At 46.5% G+C, this 25,751-nt stretch overlaps 1 protein-coding gene across 2 annotated transcripts; it reads right to left on the bottom strand.

Moving 5' to 3' along the window:
• Positions 1-5,774: 5,774 nt before the first annotated feature.
• On the bottom strand, positions 5,775-11,958 carry TMEM18 (transmembrane protein 18). Of its 2 annotated transcripts, none has more exons than XM_069974062.1 (5): positions 11,850-11,958; positions 9,358-9,478; positions 9,085-9,139; positions 7,479-7,572; positions 5,775-7,079 (listed from the first exon to the last, which is right to left on the bottom strand). In XM_069974062.1, the coding sequence occupies exons 1-5, from the start codon at positions 11,889-11,891 to the stop codon at positions 6,984-6,986; spliced, it is 408 nt and encodes a 135-aa protein (XP_069830163.1). In that variant the 5' UTR covers positions 11,892-11,958; the 3' UTR covers positions 5,775-6,983. The 2 variants fall into 2 exon arrangements, with proteins under 2 accessions (XP_069830163.1, XP_069830161.1); XM_069974060.1 differs by having other exon boundaries at positions 5,775-7,097.
• Between the last annotated feature and the right edge of the window lie 13,793 nt (positions 11,959-25,751).

Genomic DNA, 25,751 nt, shown 5'->3' on the forward strand with positions numbered 1-25,751 from the left:
TTGACAACCAATCATCAAAAATAAATAAATAAATAAATAAATAAATATATATATATATATATATATATATATATATTCTCCCCCTATATCAGCACTATGATAAAGGCAATGAAGCAGTCTAGTCTATAAAACTCCTGGAAAGCGCTGATAAATATAGATGATTTCAGGGATGGCATTCTGTTCTTCGTGATGCGATAATCTGATCCTAATAGTGAGAAAAGACCATTTTGTCCATAAATCTTCTCTTCCTGGAGACGGACGTGGACAGCCGGATGTAATATTCAGAATAAAATTGCCGGAGGCGATGAGAGACGGGGTTCTGCGCATTCACAATGGGCCTATAATAGTGTCGCCCATGCGTCACAACGGATATTTTTGCCTCGGTTAACATTTTGTGATGTCACGCCGGCGTGTCCGACCTTCTTTATTCCAAACACGGATGATCTCGCTTCCAGTCAAATCTGCCATTACCGTCCATTATTATCTCTATAGAGTGGTCTGCGTCACTGTACTGTAACTTTTACTATTGGTTTATTTTACATACAGGTTTTTATACTTTTTTATAGATGTTCCCTAAACAGTACAAGTAATTGATGGACATCTTTATGCCCTTATAAACATTATTGTGACAGCAGAGAAATGGATACATTAGGAATGTGTAGGAGGTGATAGGTGGTCAGGATCAGCTCAGTATAGTCAGCGTGATGGGCTGTACAATTCCTATATAGTATATAGATTATAGCCTTTTTTTTTTCTTTCAAATCAACTGGTATCAGAAAGTTATATAGATTTGTATTTTACTTCCATTTAAAAATATCCAGTCTTCCACTACTTATCAGCTGCTGTATGTCCTGCAGGAAGTGGTTTATTCTTTCCAGTCTGACAGAGTGCTCTCTGCTACCACCTCTGTCCATGTCAGGAACTGTCCAGAGCAGTAGCGAATCCCCATAGAAAACCCTCTCCTGCTCTGCACAGTTCCTGACATGGACAGAGGTGGCAGCAGAGAGCAATCTGTCAAGCTGGAAAGAATAAACCACCTCCTGCAGGACATACAGCAGCTGATAAGTACTGGCCGATCTCCGCTTCAGCTAATTAACACCGTTAGATGCAGCTGTCAAACATGACAGCTGCATCTAACAGTGTTATTTGCAGCCCATCCCTGGTTTCTAGTGGCGGGATCCCCCCCGCAATGCGATTGCGGTGGGGGGATCCCTTGGTTTGACCTGACCGGGCCGGGCCTCAGCAGACCAAAGCAATAGAGCACCGATCTGATGGATCAGGGCTGTATAATACAGCTACACTGATCTCTATGGGAGATCAGTGAAGTTGTATTAGAAGTCCACCAGGGGGATCAGTGCTGTGTATATAGGAGGCCCCAGGGGGCTTCTAATTAAGGTATAAGTAAAAAACAAAAAGTGTTTTCATTAATAAAAAGCCCCCTCTGAATCACCCCCCTTTTCCCATTTTATAAATAAAAATAAATATATTTGGTATCGCCGCGTGCGTTATCGCACGAGCTATTAATTTATCACATTCCTGATCTCGCACGGTAAACGGTGTAAGCGCAAAGACCCGCCAAAGAGCAAAAATTGCGCATTTTTGGTCACATCAAATCTAGAAACATTGTAATGAAAAGCGATCAAAAAGTCGCATGTACGCAATCAAGGTACCGATAGAAAGAACACATCATGGCTCAAAAAATGACACCTCACACAGCCCCATAGACCAAAGGATAAAAATGTTATAAGCATGGGAATGGAGCGATTTTAAGGAACATTTTTTTTTTCTGTAGAAGGTTTTATTTTTTTAAATGCCATCAAATAATATAAAAGTTATGCAAGTTGCATATCGTTTTAATAGTACCGACTTGAGAAACATGTATAACATGTCAGTTTTTCCATAGGACAAACGGCGTAAAAACAAACAAAAAAAAACCAAATAAAAAGATTTCCTTTTTTTTTTTTAATTTCACTGTGCATATATTTTTCTGGTTTCGGAGCATATTTTATGCAAAAATTCAGCCTGTCATTGCAAAGTACAACTAGTGACGCAAAAAATAAGGGCTCGTGGGTTTTTAGGTGAAAAAATGCAACTGCTATGGCCTTTTATGCACAAGGAGGAAAAAACGAAAACGCGAAAACGAAGATTGGCTCCGTCCTTAGGTTAAAGCCACCAGCCCTTATTGTACTTACAGCAATATTAAAAGTTGCCGCTAGCATTATAAAAGCTTACATTGTGTGGATAGGTACCCTCCTCCCGATCATGACGGACTTCTCCAAGCTTCCGGAGAGTATTCCTCAGAGGACATGACTCATTCTACAATTACATTATGGTGATTCCTACAGTCTATTATATAGCGATCACCTTTCCAAATATTGTACTGTGAAATCACATCTTCCTGTACACACATCCCGACATCCATTTAACCTCTGGGCATCGATGTCAGGTCATAGACGTTATCCATTCCAAAGAGACGAATAGTAATAATAATAATAATAATAAAAAGGAGACCAATAAGGGCAATAAACTGACTGGTTTAGTGGTGGCATTTATCAAACTGGTGTAAAGTGAAACTGGCTCAGTTGCCCCTAGCAACCAATCAGATTCCACTTTTCATTCCTCACACTGTTTGGAAAATGAAAGGTGGAATCTGATTGGTTGCTAGGGGCAACTGAGACAGTTTCACTTTACACCATGTTTGATAAATCTCTCCCTATGTACTAATAATTTAGACCATGTCGTCTTGAGGATTAGCAGACAGACGTCACACTCGACGTGTTTCCCCCTCCTAATGTTGGTAGTATGGTGGGTTCATCAGGGAAATAAGGTATGGGTGTCTTCGGTAGATGGTACATAAAGTAGAGAGTGGGTACGATGAGTCCCTCTGGGGCTGTCTCCGTCTGTCAAGGAAGACAGAGCTAGCACTAGCAGAGCTTGATTGCCCGATGAATATCACATGTTTAGGCCCCAAATTAGGATCTAGTTGATAAATATGACTCAATGTTGTCACCCGGGTCCGGGTGAAGTGGATCGACCAACATGTAAATGTAAAAAGTAACGTCCAGTATGCTGGTGATAATGATGGCGGTGCCTTGTGGCTCCAGGATAAGGCTGGGTTTACACTACGTTTTTGCAATTAGTTTTTTTTGAAAAAAACTAATTAAAAACTGATGAAAAAAACTGATTTTTCCATTGACTTCCATTGTAAAAAAAAAACAAAAAAAAACACAGATTTTTTTTTATTTGACGGACACAAAAATGAGGTTGACCACGTTTTTGTGTACGCTAAAAAAACTGATCCGTTTTATAATGGAAGTCAATGGAAAAACGGATCAAAACGGATGCGCACAGTTGCATCTGTTTTTTTCATCAGTTTTTCATCTTTTTTTTTTGCAAAAAAGTGGATGAAAAAAAACGCATTACAAAAATGTAGTGTGAATCCAGCCTAACTTACTGTAACCAGTTTGATTTGAAAGAAAAACATTTACGCTGGAGTACCCCTTTAAACACATTTTTTTTTTTTTTTTTTTTTGAAAGCCAATTCACCTATCAGTATGTTTTTGGAGGGGGGACACACATAATACATAGGAAGGAGACACAAAAAAATTTAATAACTGGGCCAAGGGCTACATGATTCCATTATGGCAAAACAGTGCAGCTGCTACCGGTCTCCTACATCCGTGTTTATGTTGCTGCATGAATAAAAGGGAACAACATATTAACCCCGAGCATGTGAACTGTGAACTACATGTGCTGATCGATTACCAAGGAAGCCTTTATGGCTGCCATGTAAGTTCTACTATTAGACCCTGCCAGGCAGGCTGTATTAGTAGATGACTGATTGAACAGATCACTGCTATACTGCATTATTATTGAAGTCATTGAATAATTGCTTATATGTCTAGCATGGTATCATTTACAATACAACTGTTTCCGTGAAAAGAAATGAAAATTGCCTCCTTAATCCGTGTCCCGGGGCGTTACGTTTAGAAACAATGGGGGATTTATGAATCAGAGTCAGAATAGGTGTATAACAGTATATAGGAATGATGCATATGGCACGGTGTAGCTGCATATTTGGCACAATTTGCTAATTCCTTTTATTACCTTCTGGCTGGTTCAGATGTACGACACTAATAAAGGCCGAAAAATCTCTTGAATTCAAGTATCATGATATGCCAGAGTTCTGAAGACGAGGTACCCCTCTAATGGTATACAGAATAGAGTCTGCTATACAGTAGATATACCAGTGGTATGGCTTCTGTGGAATTACAACATGAGCTTCTATATTTTGAACCCAATGTATTCTGTAATTATTACTCCTAAATTCAAGCAGCTATAAGTGCTGTGCTGCTGCCACCATGTGGCCAGTTATGGGTATAACCTGTTAAAGAACAACAATCTGGATTTACAGTACTGTACAGTATATAGTCCACAACTGCAATATGTATACAGGCATGCCTATCTTCCCTAAAGGAGAACCCAGAGACCAGCATTTCGGATACTGTATTCTGCTCAGGACTATTAACCATTCAGGACTTAGGAATATTAAACCATTCCCCTGTAATAGAACTACTTTTCAGTCAATAATCCCCCTCCATTAGGTAGGTTCCCCTCATGTAAGTGTCCACAATTTCCTAGATAATAGCCCCCAGCTTAAAAGAATCCTTATAACTCATTTCCACATTTCCAAGACATATAGCTTGTTCCTCATGACAACTTCAAGCATGTCCTAAAGACGCATCTCTTCATAGGAATCTCTAAGCTTTTCCCTCCTTCTGTTGTCCCCGTATCTGCTACTTTACTTTTCGGATGGTTCCATGCACCTTCCTTTTTACTTAGGCCTCCTGCACACGTTCTTATTGGTTTTGCAGTCAGCAGAACCATGGCTATGTATGCTGCCAGCACAGTTTTGCAGTGTGTCCTAGGCAATGGTAAGGGCTGTGGACTCCATGGTCATGTACTGTGGCCCATAGAATAGAATGGAATATACTATCTGCAATTGCTGACAGTATATGTACTGTTTTCGGCAGCTGTGAGCCAGGGGCCTTAGGTAATGTGCACACAGCCTAAGCAGCCCCATAATCTGGACAACTCCTTTAAAAGGAATGTACCATCAGGCCTGGGCTGAAGCACTGGAGGCGGACTGACCCAGCCCCAGTAGGAAGAAGCCCCGCCCCTCTATGATACAGCTCCATTGATTCTAATGGAGCAGGGTCATAGAGGGGCGGGAGTTTCAGGGGTCAGCCCGCCTCCAGTGCTTCAGCCCAGGCCTGATGGAACATTCCCTTTAATGCCAACTATGAAACCAGCCCAAGGCAGGGATAGCAGGAATTACACCTTACAGATCCCTGTTCTTGTAGTTCTTCGGCCACTGTCTTTGTGACGCTGAACGGATTTTGCACAGAATAAGACATTATCACAACATCTCCTTCACCTTCATTTTTATTTTAAAAAAAGCAAAAATACAAAACATACATACAAAATACAATATAAACACAATAAATCTGCAGAAAACCAAAATAATCTTATATATACAAAAAATCAGCTCGAAATTTACACACATGGGGGGAGATTTATCAAACATGGTGTAAAGTGAAACTGGCTCAGTTGCCCCTAGCAACCAATCAGATTCCACCTTTCATTTTCCAAAGAGTCTGTAAGGTATGAAAGGTGGAATCTGATTGGTTGCTAGGGGCATCTGAGCCAGTTTCACTTTACACCATGTTTGATAAATCTCCCCTTAAAGTGACTCTGTACCCACAATCTGCCCCCCCCCCCCAACCCCTTGTACCCTCAGATAGCTGCTTTTAATCCAAGATCTGTCCTGGGGTCTGTTCGGCAGGTGATGCAGTTATTGTCATAAAAACAACTTTTAATCCTCATCATTAGGAATGCTCCAGACAGATCGCTTCCTATTCCCCACCTGTGTGTATAATGAACATGGGCTGTATCGTTAATACACCTGTGCAAAGCTCAAACAGCAGTAAATGTTCCTGGATCATTCCTAATAATGAGGAGGGTGGGGAGGAAGGACAGAGAGGTGGTGCCAGCCTAATGCATATACAAATGTAAGCCCCGGCCGTTAGACACAGCGCTGCCGGATTAAAAGTTGTTTTTAGGACAATAACTGCATCCCCTGTCGAACTGACCCCAGGACAGATCTTGGATTAAAAGCAGCTATCTGACGCTACAAGGGGTTTGGGGGGGGGGGGGGTCAGATTGTGGGTACAGAGTCGCTTTAAGCATCTCTGAGTGGGGACTAGATTACATTAGGGTCCTGTTCATATTAGATTCAGTATTTTGAGAAAGCTTCCGACAAACCCCCTTAATCATTTATATCAACCCCTTTTTATTCCCTGTCTGGTATTGATCAGCTATTTCTTACCATGGTATCTAGAAAAAAAATTAAAAAAATAACGCATTCCTGACATGACCCTATGGGTGACGAGTCCCACTGTATGGCTTCTGCTTATGGAGACCATACATATGTGAACAGGCCCTCCATCCTGTATTTATAGAAAGTGAACACACCCATTGGGGGTAATCCCCCCGTTATCTCAGTATTATGGTCCCCTGGATGGGAGCCTACGTGTATGGGAGCTGCAGAGTCATCCTCATGTTGCTGATATAGAGAAGGCTACATATTATATAGATGCAATAGTGATGTACTATTAGGAGCCATGCTATAAATTACATGACCTATGGTATAAGAGGCGTCCCTTCCTACCCCAAGATGAATACAATGACAATAATATTCTCTTTACAGGATTTACAGGAATATTAAAGGGGTCATCCACCCAACACCACTTATACTGTGGATAGGGGATAAATGTGTAATTCAAGACCCAATTCCTATCTCGTATATGCACTGCTGCTCCATACACCGTCTATGGGACCACTGAGGACGGCCGAGCACTGGACTTTGCCAGTCCCATAGACGGTGAGTGGTCTGACGCGGCTGGCTCATAGATTTGTTGGGCTCAGTTCTCTTTCTTTCGGTCTTTAGCAGCCTTTCTTTTCTTTTGCAAAGTCTTAAGTTGTGTCATGACGGACAACGTCTTATACACCCAATGGACCTGTAATACAGACAAACACTGAACATGAATGATAATGTGTCTCAATGGTGGACAATTGAGGACAATGGTGGACATCTTGCAGGTGATGCGGAATCTGTTGGCGCTATACAAATAAAATTATTATTATTATTATTAGGTGACAGTATAGTCTTGTCTTACTCCCACCTTCCCCTTCTATGCTATACTGCCATGTAGTGAGAGGTCCTGTCTGAGAGGGCAGTGACTGAGCACGTGCGTCCTCCAGCCTCAGCACAGCAGGTGGACGAGCATGTCGTTACTCACTCTAACCACTAGGTGGTGCCAGTAAATAGAACTTTTACATTTTTTTACAGCATGTAAGAGGTAAACGTTAACCTATACAAGGAATATGATGAGTGATAAGAAATATTTAGTACTTACCACAATTATTATAGTGTTACACAGCAAAGGGGCTGAAAAAGCTAAAGAAACAAACATTCCTGAAGAATCAAAGTACTGCTGCTTGGAGTACAACCTAAATGTAGGAAAGAGAGGAAATACATGAATAAAAAAAAAAAAAGCCAAAAATATGCTGCCTGGTATATGCATCACTATATAATTCCAGGTGACAACCCTATGGTGGGGAGGGCCGGAGGCTGTGCGGTCTCCACCTATATTAGTATGAGCCCCAACTAACTGCATTTGAGTACTGGTGGCTGGAGAAGTTGGATGCAGCCCTGGAGGGTCCTGGAGAACATGGGAACGGCCATAGGCTGAACCCAAACCCATTTACTGGCCAATTATGCAGAGTAGTAGCAAATCCCTATAGAAAACCTCTCCAGCTCTGGACAGTTCCTGACATGGACAGAGGTGGCAGCAGAGAGCACCGTGTCAGACTGGAAAGAATACACCACTTCTTGCAGAATATACAGCAGTTGATAAGTACTAGAAGACTAGATTTTTAAATCACTTTCTGGCACCAGTTGATTTGAAAGAAAACTTTTTTTTTTTTGCTGCAGTACCCCTTTAAATGGCCGCACAAATGATATAGGGGTCGTTCCTGCGGCCCGGTCGCTCATTTAGCTGTGCTTAGTGAAGACACTGCGGGTGAACGATGATGGACGTTTGTTTGCGTCAGCATTCAGCAACAAAGCTGTCAAAAGGGACCTCGAATTTCGTGATGGCGGCAGGATCTGCTGATAAAATCCTGCAGGTGGGCGGTCTTCTCTGACACAGCCGAGGTACGGAATCCCCAGAAGCGCCATAGACTGCAGTGTAAGTGCATTACAATCTACGGAGCATCAGGCAGGTCCACACTACACTCAGATTTGAAAAAGTAAGGTAGATACCTTTTAAGTGTGCTCCTCTCGAATTATTAAAGAGTCACTGTCGTATTTTTTTTTTTGCAGAAATCAATAGTCCAGGCGGTTTTAAGTAACTTTGTAATTGGGTTTATTAGCCAAATCTGCCATTATCTGCATGTAAAAAGCCTTTTCCCAGGTCCCCCCCTCCTTCCTCTTTTTCATCCACTCTGAAAAATCTGAAAATTGTGACTTGTTGCAGGAGACGTCCCCTGTCTGTTCTAGGGAGAGGGGAGGGGGGAGGAGGAAGGAGGGAGTTAGCCGGCAGCAGAAAGCAGATAACAGAGGATTACAGGCACGGAGCTGGGTGACAGCTGTAATCTGAGCTCAGACAGGTCACTGGTGATGGTCAGAACAGATAACGGGTGAGGGATTTGTAGATTAACTCTTTGTTGTCCTGTTTTGGTCTTTTCTTTAGCTCTCTCCATAGGAGAACAATGAAGACAGGGGGGAGAGCTTCAAACTGCTTTTTCATGATAAAAATGCATTTTTCGGATAATAAACCCAATTACAAAGTTTCTTAAAATCGCCTGGACTATTGATTTCTGCAAAAAAAAAATTCACGACAGTGACACTTTAAGCTCCCATCATGCCCTGCCTGTTTTGCTTTGTCTGGACTTCCCCTTTAAATACACGCTTCATCACATGGTAACATTATTTCATACACAGAGGATGGGGTCACTTACTTCCAGTTCATGGCAGCGGCTTCGTTGATGTATTCCGCACAGCTCACCAGGCCCACTGGGAAAGAGAGAGAAAAGAACGTCCCATAAGTTCCAGCTATATACAAACACACATATATATATACTCCAAGGATGTGTGAGGACGTATGATGCAGTATGAGGACTAGACCCAGGTGGGGGTGTACTGCCGCTTCCCACCATACTCTCAGTGCTGGGGGTCCCAGCCCTCGTGGATCTGTCATCAGGATCCCCCTAGAATGGAGGAAGGGGTCTCACCCATTATCAGGAAGAGGAAAATCTGGAATCTGTAGAATCGGAAGGAGACGAGAGTCAGAAGGAAGCAGAGGAGGTGGAAACCGAGGAGGCCGAGAATCCAGGGCTCCGACCAGTCAATGGGCTGCAAGAGAGAGAGAGAACATTATGGAGCGGGGGGTGTGCAGCTCTCACACTGTTATGGGGGGGCGGGGGGTCTCACACTGTTATGGGGGGATGTGCGGCTCTTACACTGTTATAAGGGGTCTCACACTGTTATGGGGGGGTCTCACACTGATATGGGGGGATGTGCGGCTCTCACACTGTTATGGGGGGGTCTCACACTGATATGGGGGGATGTGCGGCTCTCACACTGTTATGGGGGGGTCTCACACTGATATGGGGGGATGTGCGGGTCTTACACTGTTATGGGGGGATGTGCGGCTCTTACACTGTTATAAGGGGTCTCACACTGTTATGGGGGGGGTCTCACACTGTTATGGGGGGGTCTTACACTGTTATGGGGGGATGTGCGGCTCTTACACTGTTATGGGGGGTCTCACACTGATATGGGGGGGTCTCACACTGTTATGGGGGGGTCCCACACTGTTATGGGGGATGTGGGGGTCTCACACTGTTATGGGGGGGTCACACTGTTATGGGGGGGGGGTCACACTGTTATGGGGGGATGTGCGGCTCTTACACTGTTATAAGGGGTCTCACACTTATGGGGGGGATGTGGCTCTCACACTGTTATGGGGGGTCTCACACTGTTATGGGGGGGTCTCACACTGTTATGGGGGGGTCTCACACTGTTATGGGGGGGTCTCACACTGTTATGGGGGGGTCTCACACTGTTATGGGGGGGATGTGCGGCTCTCACACTGATATGGGGGGATGTGCGGCTCTCACACTGTTATAGGAAGGTCTCACACTGTTATGGGGGGGATGTGCGGCTCTCACACTTATGGGGGGGATGTGCGGGTCTTACACTGTTATGGGGGGGATGTGCGGCTCTTACACTGTTATAAGGGGTCTCACACTGTTATAAAGGGGGTCTCACACTTTTATGGGGGGGTCTCACACTGATATAGGGGGGTCTTACACTTTTATGGGGGGATGTGCGGCTCTTACACTGTTATGGGGGGGTCTCACACTGTTATGGGGGATGTGGGGGTCTCACACTGTTATGGGGGGGTCACACTGTTATCGGGGGATGTGGCTCTCACACTGTTATGGGGGTCTTACACTGTTATGGGGGGTCTCACACTGTTATGGGGGGTCTCACACTGTTATGGGGGGTCTCACACTGTTATGGGGGGTCTCACACTGTTATGGGGGGGTCTCACACTGTTATGAGGGGGATGTGCGGGTCTCACACTGTTATGGGGGGATGTGCGACTCTCACACTGTTATGGGGGGATGTGCGGGTCTCACACTGTTATGGGGGGATGTGCGGCTCTCACACTGTTATGGGGGGGTCACACTGATATGGGGGGGTCTCACACTGTTATGGGGGGATGTGCGGCTCTCACACTGTTATGGGGGGGTCACACTGATATGGGGGGGTCTCACACTGTTATGGGGGGATGTGCGGCTCTCACACTGTTATGGGGGGATGTGCGGCTCTCACACTGTTATGGGGGGATGTGCGGCTCTCACACTGTTATGGGGGGATGTGCGGCTCTCACACTGTTATGGGGGGATGTGCGGCTCTCACACTGTTATGGGGGGATGTGCGACTCTCACACTGTTATGGGGGGATGTGCGGGTCTCACACTGTTCTGGGGGGATGTGCGGGTCTTACACTATTATGGGGGGTCTCACACTGTTATGGGGGGGTCTCACACTGTTATGGGGGGGTCTCACACTGTTATGGGGGGGTCTCACACTGTTATGGGGGGGTCTCACACTGTTATGGGGGGGTCTCACACTGTTATGGGGGGGTCTCACACTGTTATGGGGGGATGTGGGGGTCTCACACTGTTATGGGGGGATGTGCGGGTCTCACACTGTTATGGGGGGATGTGCGGGTCTCACACTGTTATGGGGGGATGTGCGGGTCTCACACTGTTATGGGGGGATGTGCGGGTCTCACACTGTTATGGGGGGGTCACACTAATATGGGGGGATGTGCGGGTCTCACACTGATATGGGGGGAGGGGGGTGCGGCTCTTACACTGTTATGGGGGGATGTGCGGGTCTCACACTGATATGGGGGGGTCACACTGATATGGGGGGGTCACACTGATATGGGGGGGTCACACTGATATGGGGGGATGTGCGGGGCTCACACTGTTATGGGGGGAGGGGGTGCGGCTCTTACACTGTTATGGGGTCGGTGCACACCTATAGTATAAGACGCTCCGGTACCGCGCACAGCAGCTGTGTACTGAGGACCCCAATATAGAGCACAGCCGTATCCGCATACAATAACGCACCGTGTAGCCACACATTACACTAAACTGCCCATAACGCTACAGTGCGGTCACCACGACTCCGGCCCCGGCACTCACCGTCCGCTCCAGCAGCGCCCACACTCCCGGCTCCGGCTCCATCGTACACGGAAGCTGAGCAGGAAGCAACGGCTGCAGGAGGGCGGGGCTATGGCAGGGGGAGGCGGGGTTTAGAGCGGAGTCCCCTCCTTTTCACGAGCCACGTGTCACGGAGAACAAACCGTCTGGGCGCTGCACCAGGCGACACATTTTACCTGCACTGTAATAAAGAAAACTTCTCCTCTCCGTCCGTGTATTCCATTCACCAATAGGAAACGCAATAGGCGCGCACAGCAGCCAATCAGATTCCATGATGTGTTACCTGTATTAGAATGCTGGAATCTGATTGGCTGCCTATTTTGTGGTCGGTTTTGCCTACAGCAGCATCATATAAAGCAGGGATGGGGGGGCCTTCGGCTGCCCAGGCATGATGGGAATTGTAGTTTTGCAACAGCTGGAGGGCCGAAGGTTCCCCATCCCTACTATAACTTGTGGTGTCCTAGCTGTGGCAAAACTACATCTCCCAGCATGCCTCTGTAGGCAGTTGTAGTTCTATCGGTGACTGACAATGCAGTAATGACCTAATCCCAGTGTGCGGCCCCTTTAAACTATCTTCAATTCCTTAGCGTCTTCTTTTCCCATCATAACTAATATATTTACATGTGAAGGGCTCCTCAGGGCACCTTGTCTGGTTCTCCTGATAAGCTGCCTCTCTCTCCCATTGTTGACAGCTCGTTTTCTAGGTTACCGACCACCACTCTGCTCTAAAAGCAGTGGTCTGGCTGGTGAAATATATATATATATATATATCAAGCATTCAATCGACGAGCGAGAAATCGTTCATTTTGATCTTTCAACATGTTCTCAAATCGTCGTTGGACGTTCGTAAACACTCTTTCAAAGATTCACCCTATGTGTGAGATAGGCTTAAGCGATCTTAAAAATGACGCAAAAACGATTTTTCTAACGATTTATTCGTCTAAACACTGATCATTATAAAAACCAAATAGTTGCTTCAAAATTGTTAAACGATCGATTGGGCGAATTATCATAGCATAAGGGTCCATTTACACAGAAAGATTATCTGCCAAAGATTTGAAGCCAAAGCCAGAAACAGACTATAAACAGAGATCAGGTCATAAAGGAAAACCTGAGATTTCTCCACTTTTCAAATCCATTCCTGGCTTTGGCTTCAAATCTTTGGCAGATAATCTTTCTGTGTAATTGAACCCTTAGGCGTCGCACTCTGGGATGATGGGTGCCATTTTGCACTATGACCACTTGGTGTCTCACTCTCTTCTATTGATATTGCAAAGCTAAAGGTCTGAAGGGCTACCTATGTGTTCTGTCTTGGTTTAGGGCCTGTTCACATTGCTGATTCAGCGATTTGGCCCGCGGACTGCCTGCTATGTCTTTGAATGGGAGGACTCACGCACCTCCCCTCTCCGCTCCAAGAATTGACATGTCAATTCTTTGAGCAGAGAGGCACAGAGCGCAGAGGCGCGCTAGTCCTCCCATTCAAAGACATAGCAGGCAGGATTTGGCATGGAGTCCGCGGGCGGGGGTTTTGAGCGAAATCTCCACGCTGAATCCGTAGTGTGAACTGGCCCTTATGTTGTACAGTCAATGGCTTGGGTGCCTCACATTTCTCTATGAGACACTTGCACCTCTTTCTGGCAACTTTCCCACCAATAGAAGGTTATTCCCAGTCGCTTTTAAAAAAATAAATTAATAACAACGATTAAATAATATATATATATATATATATATATATATATATATATAGCCATTAGGGTTCCCCCTTTCCCTTAACCAGGTTAAAAAAAACAAACAGCAGCAGCCTAGTAGTACCAGGGTGAGAAGGGCCATTTATTTTGACCCTCCCCAGCCTAATAATACCAGCCTGCTGCTGTCCAGTCCAGGTGTGCCAATTTTGACGCTTCAGGAATACTGGCACCCAGCTCTTCCCAGTACCCCTGGTGCGGTGGGCACTGGGGTATATTGGGGTTGGGGGTTAGTGTTAGCTATTTAATACCAGCTAACACTAGGCCCTGACTTAGTAATAGAAGCCGTTTATCAGACAGCTTCCACTGCTAAGCCTGTAAAGTAAAGAAAACAACACAAGACACAATTGATACAAAATTTTTATTGACCATTTTATTTAAAAAAATAATAATAAATCCACTGGTCATGGACATAGCCTGGCCCGGGGAGGAATGGGGTTGACAGCTTTAACCCCTGCCTCCCTGGGCTGAGCTGTATACTACATACTCACAGATCAGTGCTGATTGCGGGGGTGTCCGCCTTTCTCAGTCCCGCCGCTCCGTTCCTGCGTTACAGCCTTTTGTACTGAAAGAAGTCCGGAACAGAGGGGTGAATCTAAGAACGGCTGACACCCCTGGAATCAGCGCGGTGTCTCCGATCTATGAGTATGGAGCACTTACAGGTGCAGGGACATTATTAACAGCGTGAACTACAGAGTAATCTCGCAAGGTTGCTCTATAGCTCAAGAGTGCAAGGGATGCTGGGAACATCCAGCAAGGCTGTCACTCTCCGACTCTTTGGAAAAGTGACAGTTCTTAAAAAGTGCTATAGCGCCTCACAGAGGCAATAAATATAATAACATATATGTACAGTAATGCACTGGCACTTAAAGGGGTAGTGCGGCGCTAAACAATTATTCACAAAGTTACACACGTTACAAAGTTATACAACTTTGTAATGTATGTTATGTATGTGAAAGGGCCCCTTTCCCGTGTCCCCCCCCCCACGCTAGACCCAGAGGTGTGGTGCATTATACTCACCTGATCCATGTCGACCCCCGTCCGCCATCTTGGGACAATGCTGTAGTCTTCGGGAGGCCGGTCGAACCGCTCCATCCATCCCTCATGCCGGCCCCCTCTGCTGCGTCATACCTGTGCTCAGCCGCAATTGGCTGAGCACAGTTATGCTCAGCCAATCGCGGCTGAGCTGCTGATGACGCGGACATGAGGGACGGATGGAATGGTTCGGCCGGCCTCCCAAAGACTACAACATTGTCCCAAAATGGTGGACGGGGGTCGACACGAGATGCGGTGAGTATAATGCACCACACCTCCGGGTCTAGCGTGGGTGGGGGAAACACGGGAAGAGGGCCATTCACATACATAACATACATTATAAAGTTGTATAACTTTGTAATGTGTGTTATTTTGTGAATAATTGTTTAGCGCCGCACTACCCCTTTAAGGCCATTGCATTACTGTAAAGTAAAAATCTGGTGATAGGTTCTCCAAATGGTGCGTTTACACTGAGAGATTTATCTGACAGATCTTTGAAGCCAAAGCCAGGAACAGAGTATAAACAGAGATCAGGTCATAAAGGAAAGACTGAGATTTCTGCTCTTTTCAAATCCATTCCTGGCTTTGGCTTAAAAAATCTGTCAGATAAATCTCTCTGTGTAAATGCACCATTAAGCTTTCTAATGGTAAGAGTCTCTTTGTTGCCCATAGCAACCAATCACAGCTCAGCTTTCATGTTCCCAGAGCAATGTGAGAAATGAAAGCTGAGCTGTGATTGGTTGCTATGGGTCTCTTACTGAAGGAGCACAATAAGTTTCTCTTAGTGTCTTTAGTAGCCCATAGCAACCAATCAGAGCTCTCGTTTCACTTTACCAAGCAAATTAATATGTGGAAGCTAAGCTGTGATTTGTTTCTATCTGGAAACAAGGACACTGTGTGATAAATCTACCTAGACCCCACCGGGCAGAGTATACTGCCAGCAGGGGAGAGAAGAGCTGGAGAAGGAGAGTGACCAGCAGGGGGCGCTCCTGTGTGCCGTCCACCATGGTTGTAGTTCCCCTTTCCTCCTCACCTCACACAATAACGGTGAGTACTGCAGAGCGGCCATCTTTGGGGGAGCAGAGCTGACAGGCACAGTGTAAGAGAGGTGGTGTACGGTGTATATAGTGCCCCACACTGTCATATTTACACACTTATACCCTTGGGACACCTTACTCCATGCTGGTGTATACCAGATCCCCCCCTATGTCTCTTTCCTAATAACAAGAAGTACACATTTTTGGCAAATAAAAACATTTATTTAATATTTTAAATTATCCGCTCTCTGCGGTAGGGATGCCCCTCAGAGCGTGGTGTGGTGGTGGTGGCGGGGAAGCCACGGAGCAGCTCCTGGGATATCATGGCGATGCATCTCCTTAGCGCCTCGGTGCTGGTAAAGCATCGCAGTAATAGTCTGGTGCTGTTGATACAGCTGATGAGCATCCTGCAGGTAGTATTAATCCAGCTCAAGGTCTCACTGACGGTTATGAGCCAGATCCACCTGTTGAAGAGGCTGGTCACCCACGTGAGAAGCTGAATAGTTGTTGCAATCCAGACAAGCTTCTCGCTGACTATGCCCATCAAATGTATCAGCTCACCGGTGGTAGGGGTAGTGATCCATCTCGTAACAGTTGTCCAGATGGGCAGGTAGCTGCTGCGGGTGAGGGTGGTCGTCCAGATGATCAGGTCGCTGGTGGTGCTGATCCAGGACATTATATCATTGGTGGTGGTGATCCAACTCAGCTGCTGAAGAGTGGCAGTAATCCAGATGAGCAGGTGGCTGTCAGTGAAAATCCAGCTCAGCAGGCGGCTGGTGGTGGACACCCAACTGAGCACATCACTGACAGCGCTGATCCAGCTGAGCAGGGTAAAGAAGGCACTTTCCACGCTGTGCAGATGGCTGGTGATGGAGATCAGGCATATCGGTTCTCCGGTGGTCACATTCCAGTTGAGCAGCTGTCCAGTGGTGGTGTTTGGACCCTGTAGGCTGCTGGTGCTGGAGCTGGGCCTCTGCAAATTTCTGGTGGTAAAGTTGGGACGCTGCAGGGTGGTGGTGGTAGAGTTCCACACGGGCAGGTCTCTGATGGTAGTATTTGCCCACTGCAGGTCGCTGGTGACATTGTCCCAGCTGAGCGGGTCGCTGATGGAATTGCCCCAGCTCAGCGGGTTGATGAAGGGTTCAATCAAGACTAGCGGGTGTCTGGTGGAAAGACAGCCCACCAGGATTGGAACCACATAACACAGGAGGTTGCCAAAAATAGCAAGACCCCTCTCAATCCTCTCCTCTCTCTCCATGGATTGACAAAAGTAAGAAGCACTAGAAATAACTGGCAGTATACGCAGGCAGAACGCAAGGTAGTACAGACAGTGTGATCGCTAGTGAGTTCCTAAGAACAGAGAGTCTGGGGCTCTGCACCTTCTTTTCTAGGGCCCTGGGATGACATCACTAATTATGTCACTTACTTGATGTCACTGCGTGTCGTGTTCTGATATGATGTCATGGGCGTGCCCAGACATGTTGTTGCCAGGCAACAGTGCAGACACAAGCTTGCCTGCAAGTGAAGTGAAAATCAACTGCCAGTACTAATGAGACAGACCATGTGACTCTGATTGAACTGAGCATGTGCAACGCAAGAAAGAGTTTGCCTGGCTGGCTGTTACCTAGGGCAACGGGTTATTAAACTAAGCAGCACATGGGGGGATGACTATGGAGTCTATGGGGGAGATTTATCAAACATGGTGTAAAGTGAAACTGGCTCAGTCGCCCCTAGCAACCAATCAGATTCCACCTTTCATTTTCCAGAGTCTGTGAGGAATGAGAGGTGGAATCTGATTGGTTGCTAGGGGCAACTGAGCCAGCTTCACTTTACACCATGTTTGATAAATCTCCCCCTATATCTCTGAAACAATAAATTTTAAGTCATGCTTGTACAATGGAAATATGTTTGATTTAACATAATGCATCACTATAGAAGTAGTTGTGACAAAACCCCTTTAAATGAGCGGAGAATGATCTCTAGCACCAGTGACAGTGAGCACACTCAATTCATATAATAGGTCTGGATGGGTTAGTTAGCTGTGTAGGAGCTTGTATTCTTTTAAATGCGTCTACCCATTAGGGCAAGGAGGCAGTTCTGCAACTTCTGTACCCCTCCCCCCAAAAAAAACTTTGTCTGTCCCCATGGTGTGAGTATTGGGGGGGTGCATACAGGATTTATCAGGCACCGTACAGTTTCTTGCTGTGAGGCCCTGTGGATCCTAGCTTGGCCCCTGGCAGTGATTTATTGCAGCAGTTACTGTTAACTGTGGAACCTTAGGGGTTAAATGACATGAAGTGAGTTATCTCTGATCCCGGCTATTACAGCAGCTTGCACCTACCAGTGATGGTGCAGCCTCTGTGCCAGCTGTGCCAGTACCTTCCCACACCTCCCAACCGTCTCAGGTCCACTATTTTAGGACTGCACCTATTTGTCCCGATGAGCAATCAGTTATATGTAACACAGTGTTTGGGTCCATTTACACACACAGATTATCTGACAGATATCTGACAGATTTTTGCAGCCAAAGCCAGGAATGGACTGTAAACAGGGAACAGGTCATAAAGGAAAGACTGAGATTTCTCTTTTTTTCAAATCCATTTCTGGTTTTGGCTGCAAAATCTGGCAGATATCTGTCAGATAATCTGTGTGTGTAAACGGACCCTATTGGTGCGTTTACACAGACGGATTTATCTGACAGATCTTTGAAGCCAAAGCCAGGAACAGACTATAAACAGGGATCAGGTCATAAAGGAAAGACTGGGATCTATCCTCTTTTCAAATCCATTCCTGGCTTTGGCTTCCAAAATCTGTCAGATAAATCTCTCTGTGTAAACGCACCATATCAGGTCCATTTACACAGAAAGATTATCTGACAGATTATCTGCCAAAGATTTGAAGCCAAAGCCAGGAATGGATTTGAAAAGAGGAGAAATCTCAGGCTTTCCTTTATGACCTGATCTCTGTTTATAGTCTGTTTCTGGCTTTGGCTTCAAATCTTTGGCAGATAATCTTTCTGTGTAAATGGACCCATAGGCTCCCCACTCCGTACACCACCCTTGTGGCCGCAGGCATCATTATGTCTCCAGGTGCGAGAGGCCGCTTCCTCCCCCCAGGGCTCCGTCACACGTCACTTGTGTGCAGGGGCGGGCTGGGCCGGGGGGCAGGGGGGCAGGGGGGCATATGCCCCCTGGGCTGGTCTTCCCCCAGCTGTCAGGGCCGCATGGCTGCTGACAGCTGGCTGGAGTCCTCAGTGCCTCCCCTGCTTACAGCCCCGGCCCTCTTCTGTCATATTTACCTGTGGCTTGCTGTGGATCCGGACTGTGATGGAAGCGGCCGCTGAAGCCCCGCCCCCCATGACGGTAAGCCCCGCCTCCTTTATGGCCATTATGCTTTCCTATAAGCCTATGAGGCTTATGGTAAAAAGCAAACTGCTGTACGCAGTATCTTCCTCCTGCCACCAGAGGCCGCTCTCTCCTCCCAGCTGGTTCTCCTGTGTCTGGGCTAGAAGAGCCTGAAGACCGAGAAGATGGTGTCTGCAGGAAGCCAGGTACCTACACAGCAGGACTTCTACACAGCAGGACATAGGGCAGGGGGAGGGAACCAAGGCTCTCCAGATGTTGCAAAACAACAACTCTCATCATACCTGGGCAGCCATAGGCTTACCATAGATGATGGGAGTTGTAGTTTTGCAACAGCTGAAGAGCCAAGGTTCCCTATCCCTGACATAGAGGATACATATATACAGAAGGATACATATATACAGGAGACCTACACAGGAGGATACATATATACAGGAGACCTACACAGGAGGATACATATATACAGGAGGAGACATACAGAGGAGTATATAGAGGATACATATATACAGGAGGAGACATACACAGCAGTACATAGAGGATACATATATACAGGAGGAGACATACAGAGGAGTATATAGAGGATACATATATACAAGAGGAGACATACACAGCGGGTACATAGAGGATACATATATACTGGAGGAGACATATATACAAGGGTACATAGAGGATACATATATACAGGAGGAGACATACACAGGAGTATATAGAGGATACATATGTACAGGAGGATACATACAGAGGAGTATATAGAGGATACATATATACAGGAGGAGACATACACAGCAGTACATAGAGGATACATATATACAGGAGGAGACATACAGAGGAGTATATAGAGGATACATATATACAGGAGGAGACATACACAGCAGTACATAGAGGATACATACAGAGGAGTATATAGAGGATACATATATACAGGAGGAGACATACACAGCAGTACATAGAGGATACATATATACAGGAGGAGACATACAGAGGAGTATATAGAGGATACATATATACAGGAGGAGACATACACAGCAGTACATAGAGGATACATATATACAGGAGGAGACATACACAGGAGTATATAGAGGATACATATGTACAGGAGGAGACATACACAGGAGTATATAGAGGATACATATATACAGGAGGAGACATACACAGCAGTACATAGAGGATACATACAGAGGAGTATATAGAGGATACATATATACAGGAGGAGAGATACACAGCAGTACATAGCAGGGCTCCAGATGGCGACCAAAATGGTCGCCAATGCGACTGACATTTTGCAAATGGCGCCCAGATTTATTAATCTGGGCGCCATTTGCGACTGGCCCCGGCGGCAGCGCGCTGTCTCTTTAAGATGCGCGGCTGCCGGGGGTGTCCCGTCCTATCCCCGGCAGCGCTGCGCATCAGTGAGCTGCCTGGGGCCCTGACTTCCGGCACTGGAAGCGCGCATCACAGACACTTCCTGTGTCAGAAGTCACAGCCCCGGCGTACAGGGAGCTCACTGATGCGCCGCGCTGCCGGGGATAGGACGGGACACCCCCAGCAGCCGCGCATCAGCCGGGGACAGCGTCCGAAGAAGAAGAGGATCGCCGGGGGAGCGGGTTGTCAGGTGAGTTTGTGTGTTTGTTTTTTTTAAATACTGCTTAGCATAGAGGAAAGGGGGGGGGCATCTATAATGGGGGGAAGAGAAGGGGGGGCATCTATAATGGAGGGAGAAGAGGGGCCATCTTCAAGGGGGGGAGAGGGGGCCATCTATAAGGGGAAGGGTATCTATAAGGGGGGGAGAAGAGGGGGCATCTATAATGGGGGGGAGGAGGGGGCATCTATAATGGGGGTAGAGGAGGTCATCTATAAGGGGAGGGGGCCATCTATAAGTGTAGGGCAAACTGGCTGCAGACACTGGGAGATAGATATATGCACAATTATTGTTATCAGGGCCCCTCAGGTGTCTGTATTGTAGGGGGTCACTTGCATTAGTCACTAGGTGAGAGATATATCTATCTATATACTCATCTTGTGGGGGGGTCACTATGGCTGCAGTCATAAGTCTAGCTCAGTATGTATAGACTGTTGCAAGCTTTTAAAGGGAACCTGTCACCCCCGGTGCCGTGGTGACAGGCTCCCAACCCCCCGTTAGAACCCCCTATACTCACCTCATTCGCGGGTCCCACTTCTGAAGATGGCCGGGTCACGGAGATCTCAGCCGCTGCAGCCCGGCGCGCACACTGAGAGATGAGTCCAACCCTCATAGAGAATGACGGAGCGCTGGACTCTCCCATCATTCTCTATGAGCGTTGGACTCATCTCTCAGCGCGCGCGCCGGGCTGCAGCGGCTGAGATCTCCGTGACCCGACCATCTTCAGAAGCAGGGTGAAGATGAGGTGAGTATAGGGGGTTCTAACGGGGGGTTGGGAGCCTGTCACCCCGGCACGGGGGTCGACAGGTTCCCTTTAAGTTCAAGTTCAGAAGAGTAAGCCTCATTAAAAGGCTAGCCAAGTGAAGCTGAAGTACTGAGTCAGACTGGATATGGTTGTCAAGTTGCAAGTTTCCATGTTGAACGTTTTCAAACTAAGAAAAGAAAGGATCTAAAGGAGGAGGATGCTGCCGTGGCCTCTGCACACAGTAAGTCCCATGTAACATAACATTAATTTTACATGGTTTAAAATGTTGGCGACCAAATATTCTATTTGGCGCCTAAATTTTTCAGGTTAGGAGCCAATGGCTCCTAGGTAAATTTTTTAGTCTGGAGCCCTGCATAGAGGATACATATATACAGGAGGAGACATACAGAGGAGTATATAGAGGATACATATATACAGGAGGAGACATACACAGCAGTACATAGAGGATACATATATACAGGAGGAGACATACAGAGGAGTATATAGAGGAGACATATATACAGGAGGAGACATATATACAGGGGTACATAGAGTATACATATATACAGGAGGAGACATACAGAGGAGTTAGGGCTGGGCGATTAATCAAATAAATTTGCCCAAAAGGTTATAATCGATTTCGATTAAAATCATAAATTAAATTTTCACAAAAAATCACTGCAGGCAGAGCAGCGTAGAGTGATGGGTTGGCGGCTGGGCTGGAGTTGCAGGTCAAGCAGGCGACGCGGAGGTGAGGTGCATGACGGGCGGCAGTGCGTGGAGTGTCGCGCCGGAGGTGAGGTGCAGGGCAGTCGGGCAGTCCGCCTAACAGAGCCGCGACTGACCTGCCCCAGCTATACATATCACATCCAGTTCCCCTCCCGGCCACAAGTGCAGGTCCCTGGTCTCTGGAGGAGGCTGCAGGGACTGTAGTGGTGATAGCGTCGCTTCAGGTCCTGGAGCTGAACAGCGGGATCTGCATCCCCCGATCCCGCTGTACAGCTCCAGTAATGGCAGTGACGCTATCACCACTAGAGTCCCTGCGGCCAGGGCCGTATTTACCACTAGGCACCTGTGGTCCGATGCCTAGGGCAGCACCTTGCAGGGGGGCAGCACCAGGGAGCAGGGGGACAGAAAAAAATAATTCTTTTGTTTTTATTTTTTTAGTTTCCCTTCTCCCGTTCAGACTTGCCAGTAAATCTGGTGTCTTTTCCAGGGGGGTGGGGGGTATGGTGGTATTGGTCAGGTCTGGTATCGCCAATAGGTGCTTGAAGATGGGGCGTCTTCAGGTTTAGTGCCTAGGGCAGCAGCAGCTGTTAATACATCCCTGCCTGCGGCCTCTTCCAGAGACCGGGGACCTGCACGTGTGGCCGGGAGGGGAACCTGTGTGCCGGGGTGAGAGGAGGAGGGATATGTGCACTCCTGCCCCAATCACGCCCAGCTGCCCCAGTTTCCCCCAGTATGCCCCTGTCACCTCTCATTTATACCTTTATTACTACTACAGCCCACATCTATACCTGTACTACTACTACTTCTACTACACCCCTCATCTATACCTGTACTACTACAGCCCACATCTATACCTGTACTACTAATTCCCCTCATCTTTACTACTAATACACCCCTCATCTTTACCTGTACTACTACTAATCCCCCTCATCTGTATTACTAATACACCCCATATCTATACCTGTACTACCTCACCCTTCATCTTTACCTCTACTACTACTACTAATGCCCCTCATCTGTATTACTAATACACCCCATATCTATATCTGTACTACTACACCCCTTATCCACTATACCTCCACTACTACACTCTACCTAGATGGAGGCACCATGTGTCCCGCTATCCCCACCCCCACCCCCTCGCTTATCCCGGAAATGCCCCTGCCTGCATGTGTCCCTGCTACATAGAGGATACATATATACAGCAGTACATAGAGGATACATATATACAGGGGGAGGCATATATACAGTAGTACATAGAGGATACATATATATACAAGAGTACATAGAGGAGACATATTTACAGGAGTACATAGAGGAGACATATATACAGAAGTACATCGAGTGATATAAACTATTGTAAAAATACAGTAACCCCAGCTTTCCCAGCATCTTATACTCAGTATGATGGAGGTCACCCAGCTTTCCTAGCATCTGTCTATGGGACCGTTTCGTGTCATCACTGAGCCGCCCAATAGACTTATACAGGAAAGTGAGTTCTGACCCTTTCACAGGGCACAGTAGGATATTTGGTCACCAATGACTGGAAGGACCGAAGATGTTATAGGTAAGAGGTTAGAGGCCAGAGTGGTCCTTTAAGGATGGGCCGCCAGCCTGCTACTCATGGGCCAGTGCTGTGTACTTGCCCCCCGGGCTAAAATTTGCCAGCCAGCCCCTGCTTGTGTGCTGAGAGGAGATGTGGGACGTATGCTGCGCTTCAGATGGGGTGGGGGAAATGCCCACAGGAGTTCACTGAGAGCTCATTAGAGTTAGGCTGGGTTCACACTGTGTTTTTGCAATCGCTTTAACGTATATGTTTTATTGAAAAAAGCGATGCAATTATGTGTCATCCATTTTGATCCGTTCTTCCATTGACTTTTTTTGATTATTAAAAAAAAGTATCGAAACGGATGCGTTTTTTTTTACGGACACAAAAATAATGTTGACTACGTTTTTCTGTCCGTTAAAAGTAACCAATTAAAAATGGATACGTTAAACAGGTTGCGAAAACGCAGTGTGAACCCAGCCTTAAAAAGTAACCGTCTCCTGCAGTGAGGTACCGCGCTGGGGAGTAAAGCGCTTAGGCAACTGCTTCTCCTGATTGGTGTTCCCAAAATCCATAAAGGGGTTAACCAACATTAGAGAACATATAGCTGCTTTCCTCCAGAAAAAGCGCCACTCTGGTTCTCAGTTTGTGTGTGGTATTGCAGTTTAGTTCTATTGAGGTAAATGAAGATAAGTGGTAACCCCACACCCAACCTGAGGACAGGGGTGACTTCGGATGTGTGTTTTTACCTGACTTTTGTGATGCTTATCTCTGACTGTGCCCCCTTGATCTTGTGTTTAGTTTTGTATTGAAACACTTCCCTCTTGAACCTTATTTAGTCCTTTTACTTATTTAAAGTTTTCCATTATGCCCCCTTTCCCTTCTGTCCTCTAGAGTACAAAGATTTAGATCCTTAAAGAGAACCTATCACCTAAACTTAACTTCCTCCACTCTTAATCTTTCTCCTTGCCTTAGGCTATGTTCACACTACGTAAAAGTACTTTGAGCGGTGTGGAACACTGCCTTTACTGCTATGGGATCCCGGCCGGAGAGTATACACATTGCATATGCTCCGGCCAGGATCCCATACGGCGCCGCAAAGTCAGTTTTCTGCGGCTGCAATTCAGCGAATTGCGGCCGCAGAAAGACCTGGCAATTCACACAGTGAAGCGAGCAGCTCCGGCCGCTTGCTTCATTGTGTGCTGTGTGAAGTTCTGATGCGGGAGCACGCTGATGCGCCCGCATCAGAACTAAACATGAGCAGACTTTTCGGATTTCTGGTTCGTGAGAACCAGAACGATCGGCGTCGGATTTCCGCTGTCTGCTCGCTCCGTGCAGCGGGTGGATACCTCCTAAGGAACACCTGTAAAACTGGGATACAGCCAATGCCAATGGCTGTATCCCAGTTTTCCAGGCGTTCCTTAGTAGATATCCACCCGCTGCACGGAGCAAGCAGACAGCAGGAATCCGACGCCGATCACTAACCAGAAATCCGAAAAGTCCGCTCATCTCTAATCAGAACACTGCGGCCCGGAAAGATCATCCGGCCGGTCTCTTACGTAGTGGGAACATAGCCTAATGCTGCGTTTACATGGAGCGATAATTCACCCAATTGATCCTTTAACGATTTTGAAGCAACAGTTTCTTTTTTATAACGATCAGTGTTTAGATGAATAAATCGTTAGAAAATTCGCAAGAATAATCATTATTGCGATCATTTTTTAGATTGCTTAAGCCCATCTCACACATAGGGTGAATCTTTGAAAGACTGTTTACACGAAGCGATCTGCAAATTTTTAGTGAACGACCAATGACGATTTGAGAGCATGTTGAAAGTTAAAAATGAACAATTTCTCGCTCGTCGCTTGATCGTTTGCTTTGTTTACACGGAACGATTAGCGCTCAAATGCGATCGTTATGGCGAAAATTTTAATGATAATCTTTCAGTGTAAACACAGCATAAGTCTACTTATAAAGATACAGGCTGCCTTTGCAGTCTGTATCTAATACTTTACCTAATCCTTGGTCCCCGAGCTGTACCTCAGG

The sequence above is a fragment of the Dendropsophus ebraccatus genome, chromosome 6 (assembly GCF_027789765.1).
Source record: "Dendropsophus ebraccatus isolate aDenEbr1 chromosome 6, aDenEbr1.pat, whole genome shotgun sequence".
Classification (NCBI taxonomy): Eukaryota; Metazoa; Chordata; class Amphibia; order Anura; family Hylidae; genus Dendropsophus; species Dendropsophus ebraccatus.